The 12,622-nt window shown below is 40.7% G+C and overlaps 1 protein-coding gene across 1 annotated transcript in view; it reads right to left on the reverse strand.

The window, feature by feature from the left end:
- Positions 1 to 992: 992 nt before the first annotated feature.
- The window catches only part of THSD7B (thrombospondin type 1 domain containing 7B), a 764,324-nt gene continuing 752,694 nt past the window's right edge, over positions 993 to 12,622 (reverse strand). The window contains exons 26-27 of the mRNA XM_033860221.1: positions 10,466 to 10,553; positions 993 to 2,202 (exon numbers count right to left, since the gene is read on the reverse strand). Coding sequence (XP_033716112.1) covers positions 2,121 to 2,202; positions 10,466 to 10,553 — 170 coding nt within the window. The 3' untranslated portion in view covers positions 993 to 2,120. The remainder of the gene's footprint in view (positions 2,203 to 10,465; positions 10,554 to 12,622) is intronic.

A 12,622-nucleotide genomic window follows, 5' to 3' on the forward strand; every position in this document is an offset into this window, starting at 1 on the left:
CTCAGGTGCAGGTCTTAAAAACTGGGGTGCCAAATGTGGGGTTCAAACCTTTTACTTCTCAGAGAGAAGCTGGGGATTGTGTCTCCTGATGAGGGTCATTGCACCAGGGGTGGGGCTTACGGGTGTCTCAGCCTCTCCTACCCATTTTGATGTGGGTTTTTTCTTGTGTGCCTGATGTGTAGGAGTCACTCGGCTAGTTTCTGGATTTCTTTTGGAGGACTGTTCCAGAGGTAGCTGTAGATTTGGCATGTCTGTGTTCAGAATTCTTCTGTGTCGCCATCTTGAACCAGAACCCCCTTTTACATTTATTGTTAATGTCTACCTAAGGAGGAAAGTGATTTCATTATCTCACTTTGTGAGTCAAACAACTGAGGCAGAGACAATTTGTCATCCTTGCATAGGCTCATACAGGCAGTAAAGGGCACAGCTAGGATTCGATCTCCGAAGCAGGGTCTCTTGAACTACCATGAAGACTACTGAAACTTTAGCTAAAGTGAACTAATGAAAGGACAATTCTAGGAGCTGTTTCCTCAACCACAGTATTGACATAAGCTATTCTCTTTTCATGTACTTTTTTCCTTTAAAACCATGGTGCCATTGAAGAAAATCAGTTAGTGTTAAAATGGTTAACAAAAGTCCTAGTATAAATGAAAACATCCTCTATCTTGCTCATCGTATCACATTTCTAACAAACAGTTCCATTTTCTCGGGCCTCTCGGTTCATTTACATGTCAGTGTTTGCATTATTATTAGAGCGGTTTGTTCTAATGTTAGCTAAGCTTTAAATATTCCTTCAAAGCTACTCTGTGTAATCATGCTTGGCTCCATTTCATAGCATAACCATTAGTGCTGAGAATGTGGGGTAAGAGTCCTTTTTCTCTGTCAGTGATTTCAGCTGTCAACCTCTAAAACAGTGACACAGGGAATCTGTTAGCAAAGCTGTTTTCGTCGAAGCATGGGCTGTTCAGGAGGGAATAAGAAGTCTGCAACAGTTAACATTTCAGTCTCGTGAGCACTTTATTGGCTATAAATACAAGTCAATACCACAAGAGGGCACCGTCTTACTTTCCAACATCTACAATTACAAACATCGATCTTCATAAAATGGTTTCAGCTTTTTCATGTGTTGTTTTAGATTTTGAAACCTTATAAAAGCAAGACTTGCTACAAACAGGATCAGCGTTCGATATATATTAAATGAGGTCAGATAATTAAATTCAGAAAAAGAATTTATAAATAGTCAATAAGAAAATTGAAATTACAAAAGCAGCGTTTTTCATCCTTAAACTGAATTACAACTGTGTGTGGTTAATGCTATATCTACATGGCTAAGTTTTTGTTCAAATACACAGTTTTAGTGATGAAATAATTAATTTACCTCTTTCTCCAATATAACCACCTATTACTTCATTTGTACACCCTAACATTCAATACACATTTCATTCAAAACCACCTAGCTTTCATCTAGTCCAGCAATTACACACGTTCCATTTGTTTTCAATAGATGCAACCCATGAAGTACCATCATCCCCCTGGCTACAAAACAAAATACAATTTGTAAAGGTAAAAACTCAGAGAATTTCTGAAATGGTAACCCATTCTCTCTATGTTCATGAAAATAAGCAATCCAATTTGAAAGTCTTTGAACTGATGTAAGCTCTAGAAAACTCAGTGTTGAAGGATGGGAAGAATAAGGATTTGCACTAACATAGTGCATAACAATGCAGTGTCAGGCGACTCATCATTTACAGTAAATGCCTTGGTTGGACTTTCCTCTGGATTGTCATCATGCTGCTAAGGATAAAGTTTATACTCGAGTCTGTGGGAATTCCATCATGTTTTCTTCTTCCCATTTCCAAGCAGGAAGAGAAGGGTTTTCAGGTCCCTTGGGGAAATCAAAGAATTAAACACACCCACAAACAACTTGAAAGCAAAATGGCAGACAAAATAATCCTTGACTCCGTGTCCAAATGAAGTTGAGTCAATATTACTTTCACAATATTTGTATCCTGCCTCATATAACGCATCATGAGATTCCTCAAAAAACTGAGAATTCTGAGAGCTACAAAAGAGAAAGCAGTTAAGGCAGTTGATGTCTACATTTGGATTTCTTCTTCAGGTTACATGTCTACGTCTCCGTCGTAGGCTAAGGTCAGAGGCTTCTGTTGGGGAAGTGTGCTTTGATGTGGTTTTGGCTTCTTGCTGTAAAGGGAAAAGAATTCCTGAGATAAAGAAAGTTCACAGAGCTCTGTTTCACGTGCCAGACACAATTGTGAGGTACAGAAATTCAAGTGGTTAGACAAAAGATTGATTTCTCTGGACTGGTGGGTTCCTTTTTGGAATATTGGTGTACTTTGACCCTTAAACCAGGAGAAGCGTTTGTTTTTTTTTTTTCCAAATCTTAAAAATGGTTTAGCGGAAACAATGAATTTGGTAAAGGCTACTTTCCTTTGTTTATATGCAGTAATGCGAATATCTGTTGCTAATTCCTGAACTACTACGACCTCCACGGCACAGATGTTTAACATCATAAGTAGCTAGCACAGCCAGACTCCCACGCCTTACTCTGCTCTTGTTTTCGAGTAAACATGCTTCTGCTCTGGCCTGAATCCTGACATCTAGCTGCTGAGTCACCAGAGCCTGTCACGAAAATTTCACTGGTTCTGCACCAGCCAAAGCTATTCTCCCCTGGTCTCTGTTCTCCTTGAGGTCTACCACGTTGCCAGATCAGGGGGGGCTACCATTCCTTCTCACAGAGAGAGAAGCTGAACTTGAGTTACATTCCTAAATCACACAGTGATGCCCCAGATCTGGGCGAAACATGCTGCATTACGCTCTTTGATTCTCAGTGTGCGTGAATCTCAGTTGAGGAGTATTTATAGTTTGAATTCTACCACGCAGTGCCCCACCTCCCACGGTTCTGTTTCCCTTCCCTCCTCAGTGCCTTGGCTTTGCTGTGACTTCAGAGCTCAGCTCTCTTCGGGTTGTCCTAAGCAGCAGGGGAACCATCAAGTGTCAAGCCCTGTGCTGAGGATTTACAGAAGGTATCTCAATAAAGCCCAGGACAGCACTGAGAGGGAGGCATTAGGATGACTGCTACTTGACAGTGAAGGACTAGAGAAGTTATTTACCTTCCCTCAAGTCACTGAGTGAGTGGCACAGCCTGGAATCTAAGTGCATCTAAAACACACAGGACAAATGCCTTTAACCCTTCAGTGCATCCTCCCTCTATCTAATTCATTAATTAGGCACTTGGTGGAAACTTTGTCTGTATGTATTTTTATACTTCGAGTGAATGTAAATTAAAAACAAACATTTCAGTGTGTACAACTGGCTGGCATTTCGAACACTGTGTTAGAGTGTTGCATAACCATCACCCTAAAGGGAAACTGGTCCCATTAAGCAGTGTCTCTCCGTTCTCTTACTCTGTCCCTGGCAACCACATATCAACTTTCTGCCTCTGTAAATTTGCCTATTCTCGATATTTCATATGGAATCATACTATATGTGTGGCCTTTGGGGTCTGGCATCTTTCACTTAATGGTTAAATTAGAGAATCGTTTGATATGTGAATTTTACCACAAAAGAAAAAGATGTTTGATAACATGGTTGTAGGGAGAATCTCCTAGGTTAAAATACTCAGGTTCTCATTCAGGAGAAATTGTTTTTTGATGTTTGAAGCGATTTATAGATGCTAAAGAGGTAAATTACAACTACAAGGAACCAGAGATCCTACTGTGTCCCTACCCGGCACCCAGCGTGTAGCAGGTGCTCAGTGTATGACTTGCTGAGTGCTGGCTGCAGGCAAACACCTGCCTCTCAGCAGAGGGGAGGAAGAAATATGCTTTAAATTTTCTGTGGAGGCGTCCTTGGCCTATGATTTCCCGTTTCCCAGGTCTGTTCCACTTCTCAAGAGCAGTTACTGCATAATTATCTGAATAACATTCAACTTTTCTATATTAAATATATGTATATTCCAGTGTCTCTAGTCATATTGCCAGGCCCAGGCTCCTGATCAGTTATCTATTTTATATATAGTAGTGTGTATATGCCAATCCCAATCTCCCAATTTATCCCCCTCTCTTTCCCCCCTGGTAGCCATAAGCTTGTTTTCTACATTTGTGACTCTATTTCTGTTTTGTAAATAAGTTCATTTGTACCATTTTTTAGATTCCACCTATGAGCAATATCATATGATATTTGCCTTCCTCTGTCATACTGAGCAAAGTAAATCAGACAATCTCTAGGTCCATCCGTTTGCTGCAAATGGCATTATTTTGTTCTATTTGGCATTTGCTAAGGGCTGTTTGACAGAGAAATGGGAGAGCTGAGTCCTGGGGCGTGGGGAGGAGGGATAGAGATGGCTGGATCTTTACAGAGACAATAATATTTGGTTACCAAAGTGGATGGGGGGATGAGAGATAAATTAGGAGTTTGGGATTAATATATACACACTACTCTATATGAACTAGGTAAACAACCAGGACCTACTACATAGCACAGGTAACTCTCCTCGGCATCTTGTAATAGCCTATAATGGAAAAGAAAGAATCTGAAAAAGAACTGATGTGTGTGTGAGTGTACAACTGAATCACTTTGCTGTACACTTGAAACTAATACAACATTGTAAACGAAGAATTCCATAAAAAGAGACAATAATAAAGTTGGCCAGCCTCTAGGACTGTGCCTGGAAAATTCTGCTCAAATATGAGACAGATTTTTATAGCAGCTTCCAGGTATGGAATTATTATGAACACTGTGTTCACCTCTAGGAAAAAAAAAAAAGAGAAAGGGGGCTCCCAGTATCTAGGTCTTGGATTTTTGTGGCTCGTGGTGTGTGTTGGGATGGTTGTGATGAAGGCTTCATTTCATATGCATCTTTTCATACTGTGTAAGCTCTCAATAGACAGATACTAAAGTCACGTCTATGAATGTGTGAGATCCGAGAACTTTTAGAGAGTTTAAAAGTTAGCAAGCACTGAATAAGGCGGTGATTTTGCTGGGGAGCTGTGGCTTTACAAAGCTTCCTGGCTGGTTAAAAAGAGCCCTAAGAGGAAGAGCTGAGTGGGAGGCTGCCCTCTGCACAGGAAGCAAATAGGAGACTTGTCCTTCGAAGTCCCTGCTCCCTTTCCTTTATTAGGCAACTCATTTAGGAGCCATTTTGTAAGTCACTTTCTCTCCTCAACTCTGGTATCGGGGAAGGTGTGACCTCCTCACTCCTACTAAATCAGGAGCCACCAATGCCTGGCCCATGGGCCGCCGCCACCCCTAGGCATCCTGTACCCGCGGTGGACGTCTCCTATCCATCACATTATTGTTTACTGCTGAGCCCAGGAATAGCCTCATAACTCTTCTTGACAGCCACCATCACTTTCAGAGTTGGCCCAAGGGAGAAAACCAGTATGCAGCCCCGGCTGTAAGAGATCATTGATGGACACGTTTTAAAGTCACCTCTTCCATGACCATTTGCGTTTTAGCAAAGGATCAACCCATTAAGCCAGAAACGTGAGCTCATTGTAAACGGGCAGGCAAGTGCTGGCACTTCTCAGCGCTCTTGAAGTCAAGCCACAAGGACCCATCCCCAGACCAGAAGACATTAACAGGCAGCTACTCAGGAGGACCGAGCCCCGGAAGTGGCGACACCACCTTCAAACTTTCAAATTTGAGAGCCCCTTTCCTGCGTTGTGCTGAGCAAGGTAGAATAGCTGCAGTTCTCTGAGTGATTTCCAGACACTATGTCTAGATTACCTACAAGCTCACCCAGTGGTCGTCTCCACTAAATTACCTCATGAGTCTTTATTGCCAGGGGAGCTGGGCATCAGTAATATTATTTCAAAAACTCCAAATGCTAATGGCAGACGTGCAAACGGTCATATCTGAACGAAGCAGTCCTTGAGAAGACTGTTTTTCTCCAAACATGTCCAAGTTTTTATCATAAATTGCCTTCATCTAAAGTGTACACCTAACACCTGGCATATTTACTAGAGCAGCTCTCTTGTCCCAAGCTTTTTATGTTGGGGAAGAAAATATAAAATCTCCAAAACTGTCATCCTCTAACTAACTCTTCTGCAAGCTATTTAATAGAAATAGATGGTGTGAAAATAGGTATTTGGATTCTTTAGGCAGCTCCTATATATCACAGTAAATGTTTTGATATCAATAGGTCTGTACCCAGGTCTGTAGCTTACTTGGGAAATGAAGAGCCCCTAAAAAATGTGAAAGGTGTAGACACTACCTCGAGTCTAAAGAGTTTTTAGGATTACTCAAGGGAAAGAAACTACAGAGACTGCAAGTCCAGTGGAAAGAGTGTACATTTGGGGGTTAAGACAAACGTGGAGCTGATTTCACCAGGCTGATGTCCTTATGTAAGTTATTCAACTTTTCTGAGGATTACTTACTCCCCCTTTAAAAGGAAGGTGATACTAGCAACGCCTCATTGGATTATTATGAAGACTGAATAAGGCAATCTATGCAAAGCACTTTGTTTGATGTATGAATATTAGATTTTTTTTTTCCTGGCAGCCCGGGTGTGATCCCTGGTCAGGGAGCTTGATCCTACGTGCAATAACTAAAAAAATCCCACATGCCACAACTAAGAGCCGGCACAGCTAAATAAATAAATAGGCCTATCAACACACCAGGGTATAAGGAAACAGTAGAAAATGAAGTTGAAATTGTTGTTTGGGCTCAAATAGTGGAAGACTTTAATTGACTGGTAAGGCAGCCAGAACATGACTTTCATTTTGCTGTCAATGGGTGTCTGTCTGAGGAGGAAAGGGGCTGATCACTTGGCTAAGTTTTAGGAAGATTAATCTGGCTACAGACTGCTGAAGGCAGCATTTGTAAAGAATCCAAATATGGAAGTAACTGTGCTACTTCCAACAGGGGATTATTAAGGCTGGGCATTGAGGATGAAAAAAATAGGTATGAGAAATACTGTACATAAATATTTATATAATTTGGGCACAAAAAAGTAAGGGGCAATTCCATTGATCTTTTATAAAAAAATTTTCCAGAATATTCTGTTTGTCATCAGAATTCAGTGAGGCACCTAATTAATCCCTAGCACCTAGAGTTATACAGAAAGGGCCGCAATAAATATTTATTGTTGAAGGAATAGATTAAGGGTAACACAATTTTAAGTTGAAGGAAATGGAGAAATGTAAAAGGGTGAAATTTACGACTTATTAAATTTTAATTTTTAATCTTTTAGATATTCTAGGGAAGAAGGAACCATAGAATCTGGAATTGGGGATGTGGCTATGAAGTAGAACACATCCAAGCTTTCACAGACTAATAGACTAGCTGATTAGCTTACACTGTATTGGGCCATTGCTTTGAGAGCAGTGTCTCTTCTGTCAACCCCTTATGTTCTTTGTTGCAATTTAAGACCTTTTCCTTCTTCTAATCTTTTTTAGTGGTGAATGCTTCCTATCACTCTCAACCTCATATTCAACCTCATATAGGCCTTTCCACTTCACATTTGTCCATTAAGACAGGACCTAGACAATACTCACAAAACTTACCAATTCAAACATAATTGGTCAAATCATTTGATTTTAGCGTAAACGACTAACTGAAGGTGTTCCTTTTTACTACAACACTGTGGAAATGTTAGTTGGATAGAAAGCCAACTTCTAGAAATTCAATCACTATAGGTGGCAGAAAAAAATGAAAGTCACTTAATTTTCTTCACTAACCTTCACTGACCAAGAGCAAAGATTTAAAAACCTGTGTAACCTTGGAAGTACAAGCTAGAAATACAAAGAGTGGATTTGAGTTGCAATTAAAACTTGGGTGAAAATTCTCAAGGAAATAGTTTGAGACAGATGATGAATATAAATATCTTGATTTAGAGAAAAAAAGGAATACTTTGATCTCATGAAAATTAAAATCCTTTGAAAATTCTTCTTAGGAAGCTAATAAAATATTCTCAACACACTTGAAAACATTCAAACGTATTTACTTCTGTCTGGTTTCAAGACCAGCTCATCAAATAAAATATATTCTATACAATAACTAATCATCATTTTCTGAGAATAACATATTTTTAGGAACTAGTCACTTACAAATTGGGGTTCCTGGAATGGACAGTTAAATTTTCTCTCATGGCTGGTCAATGTAGATAAACAGCTGGCTCTACTATTCAAAATTTACTAATAGGTTGTTTGAACCAACTGGTCAATTTAACATAACTGGTCAAAATTGGTCAGTTTGAGAAGAAAATTTAAGAACTAGAATTATCTAGAGTGATGGTTCTCAGCCTTGCCTGGATATTAGAAATACCTGGGGTGCTTTTAATTATTCCTGCATGTGGTCAGGTTGTTCGGAGGCTTAAATCAGATTCCCTGGGGCTAGAAATATCAAAAAGGGAATGTAAAGATACAATACCTTTTAAAATCGCACCTCCAAAATAAAATACTTAGGAATAAACCTGATCAAGAAGGTGAAAGACTTATATGCAGAGAACTATAAAACATTAATAAAGGAAATTGAAGATGATTCAAAGAAATGGAAAGATATCCCATGCTCTTGGGTGGGAAGAATTAATATTGTTAAAATGGCCATACTGCCTAAAGCAATACACAGATTTAATGTGATCCCTATCAAATTACCCATGACATTTTTCACAGAACTAGAATAATCCTAAAATTCATATGCAACCATAGAAGACCGAGAATTGCCAAAGTAATCCTGAAGAAAAGGAACAAAGCAGGAGGCATAACCCTCCCAGACTTCAGACAATACTAAAAAGGCACAGTAATCAAAACAGCATGGTATTGGCACAAAAACAGACATATGGATCAATGGAACAGAATAGAGAGCCCAGAAATAATCTTCAACAAAGGAGGCAAGAATATACAATAGCAAAAAGACAGTCTCTTCAGCAAGTGGCATTGGGAAAGTTGGACAGCTGCATATAAATCAATGAAGTTAGTTAGAACATGCTCTCTCACCATACACAAAAAAGACTTAAGACATGACACCATAAAACTACTAGAAGAGAGCATAGGCAAAACATTCTCTGACATAAATCGTACCAATGTTTTCTTAGGACAGCCTCCCAATGCAATAGAAATAAAAACAAAAATAAACACATGGGATCTAATCGAACTTACAAGCTTTTGCACAGCAAAGGAAACCATAAACAAAAGGAAAAGACAACCTATGGAAGAGGAGAAAATATTTGCAAATGATGCAACCAACAAGGGCTTAATTTCCAAAATATACAAATAGCTCATACAGCTCAACAACAAGAAAACAACCCAATCAAAAAATGGGCAGAAGACCTAAATAGACATTTCTCTAATGTACAGATGGCCAATAGCGCACATGAAAAGATGCTCAACATTGCTAATTATTAGAGAAATGCAAATTGAAACTACAATGAGGTACTACCTCACACCAGTCAGGATTGCCATCATTAAAAACTCTACAAATAACAAATGTTGGAGAGAGTGTGGGGAAAATTACACTGTTGGTGGGAATGTAAGTTGGTGCAGCCACTATGGAAAACAGTATGGGAAACTCTTTCTCAGAAAACTAAAAATAGAATTACCATATAAAACAGCAATCCCACTCCTGGGCATATATCCAGACAAATTCTAATTCAAAAAGATACATGCACCCCTATGTTCACAGCAGCACTATTCATAGTAGCCAAGACAGGGAAACAACCTAAATGTCCATCAACAGAGGAATACTACTCAGTCACAAAAGAGAATGAAATAATGCCATTTGCAGCAACATAGATGGACCTAGAGATTATCATACTAAGTGAAGTCAGAAAGAGAAAGACAAATACCATATGCTATCTCTTATATGTGGAATCTAAAATATGATGCAAATTAACCTATCTATGAAACAGAAACAGACTCATGGACATATAGAACAGCCTTGTGGTTGCCAAGGGGGAGGGGGTTGGGGGAGGGATGGAGTGGGAGGTTGGGGTGAGCAGATGTGAGCTTTTATATACAAAATGGATAACCAACAAGGTCCTACTGTATAGTACAGAGAACTATATTCAATATCCTGTGATAAACCATAATGGAAAAGAATATAAAAAAAGAATATATGTATGTGTAACTGAATTGCTTCTGTACAGCAAAATTAACACAACACTGTAAGTCAACTATACTTCAATAAGCAAAATTTAAAAGAAAAAAAGAATCAAAGCTAAAAAGTACAGATCTAAATCAAAATTCTAAAATGGGAAAGCCCTGACTAATGACTCGCCTCTTATACCTTCTGATAGTATTTGAAAACCAAATAAAAGAATGTTATTTCAAACAAGGACAATAAAGATAATGATTTCCCATTTCAACTATTCACCATTTCTACTGTTGATGATTATTTGTGAGTTCAAGGGTCCTGTTATAATGGCCAATGATCTTAAGTTTTCTTTTAGTATAACATGCCACCCATGAAAATATGGAATATTAACTTTTTACTAGTTAGTACTTACCAAACAAAGTAGGAAGTAAATACGAGGAAAATCACGATAAGAAAACCACCACCTGAAACGCCATAAACCCAGATTTTCACTCGGCCATCTGTTTAAAATAGAAAATAACAAACTTATCAACAAAAGCTTTATTTCTTATCTAAATTAGTGTATTATTTATTTCTCAGCTGAATTCTGAGATTTGCGTAAGTCAGAAGCATAGGTGGAAATACCCACATGTGACAGCTATCAGATGTCAAAAAAAAAGATGAAAATATAAAATGTAAGATAGTCTATCATTTTTTCACAATGCCAAACAAAGACCAGAAATCAGTACTTCATAAAATCTAACAACTGGCAGGATAGTTTGAATTTATTTTCATTTGTATATACTTCTAATACAAAAGTACTACAAAACATATACATATGTGTACAAGTATATATTATTTTGGACTTGTTATCTGCTGGAGTTAAAAAAATAGAACCAAACAGTCTAATCTATTTTGTGATTTTTACTGTGTGAGGTATACCCTGACTGTATGTATGGTGTGTGTGTGTGTGTGTATAAATTTGAGTTGTTTCTGGAAATCTCATGGTTTTTGCTCTTCTTTACATGAGCGCACAGTTAACTAAACTTAGAATTGCACTGATAGTAGCAATGCCTTAGCATCTCAAAGGAACTATGTTCCTTTCTGAAAGATATACACACAAAAGGTTCATTATACTACATGAATGTAATTAACTGTGGGTCCAAAGAACATATCAAACTCTTAGGCTAAAGACTTTTGCCTTCTGGGAAGATGGCAGAAGAGTAAGACGCAGAGATCACCTTCCTCCCCACAGATACACCAGAAATACATCTACACGTGGAACAACTCCTACAGAGCATCTACTGCATGCTGGCAGAAGACCTCAGACCTCCCAAAAGGTAAGAAACCCCCCACATACCTGGTTAGGGCAAAAGAAAAAAATAAGCAGAGACAAAAGGATAGGGACAGGTCCTGCACCAGCAGGAGGGAGCTGTGAAGGAGGAAAAGTGTCCACACACTAGGAAGCCCCTTCGCGGGCAGAGACTGCGGGTGGTGGAGTGGGGGAGCTTCGGAGCCGCGAAGGAGAGCACAGCAACAGGGGTATGGAGGCCAAAGCAGAGAGATTCCAGCGCAGAGGATCAGGGCCGACCGGCACTCACCAGCCAAGAGGCTTGTCTGCTCACCCGCCGGGGCGGGCAGGGCTGGGAGCTGAGGCTCCGGCTTCATTCGGATCTCTGGGAGAGGACTGGGGTTGGCGGCGAGAACACAGCCTGCAGGGCGTTAGTGCACCGCGGCTAGCCGGGAGGGAGTCTGGGGAAAAGTCTGGACCTGCGGAAGAGGCAAGAGACTTTTTCTTCCCTCTTTATTTCCTGGTGCGCGAGGAGAGGGGATTAAGAACGCTGCTTAAAGGAGCTTCAGAGACAGGCGCGAGCCGCGGCTAAAAGTGCAGGCCCCAGAGACAGACATGAGACGCTAAGGCCGCTGCTGCTGCCACCAAGAAGCCTGTGTGCGAGCACAGGTCACTATCCACACCCCCCCTTCGGGGGAGGCTGTGCAGCCCGCCACTGCCAGGGTCCTGGGATCCAGGGACAGCTCCCCCGGGAGAACGCACAGCATGCCTCAGGCTGGTGCAACGTCACGCCAGCCTCTGCAGGCCTGCCCTGCACTCCGTGACCCTCACTATCTGCCCCGCCCCCCCCCCCCCCCCCCGGCCTGAGTGAGCCAGAGCCTCCGAATCAGCGGCTCCTTTAACCCCGTCCTGTCTGTCTGAGCAAAGAACAGACGCCCTCCGGTGACCTACACGCACAGGCGGGGCCAAATCCAAAGCTGAGCCCCTGGGAGCTGTGAGAACAAAGAAGAGAAAGGGAAATCTCTCCCAGCAGCCTCAGAAGCAGCGGATTAAAGCTCCACAATCAACTTGATGTACCCTGCATCTGTGGAATACATGAATAGAAAACGAATCATCCCAAATTAAGGAGCCCTGTGGATGAAAGGCTCTTGGTGCTGCAGCCAGGAGTTAGTGCTGTGCCTCTGAGGTGGGAGAGCCAACTTCAGGACACTGGTCCACAAGAGGCCTCCCAGCTCCACATAATATCAAACGGCAAAAATCTCCCAGAGATCTCCATCTCAACGCCAGCACCCAGCTTCA

Source organism: Tursiops truncatus, chromosome 7, assembly GCF_011762595.2.
Source record: "Tursiops truncatus isolate mTurTru1 chromosome 7, mTurTru1.mat.Y, whole genome shotgun sequence".
In the NCBI taxonomy this organism is placed as follows: Eukaryota; Metazoa; Chordata; class Mammalia; order Artiodactyla; family Delphinidae; genus Tursiops; species Tursiops truncatus.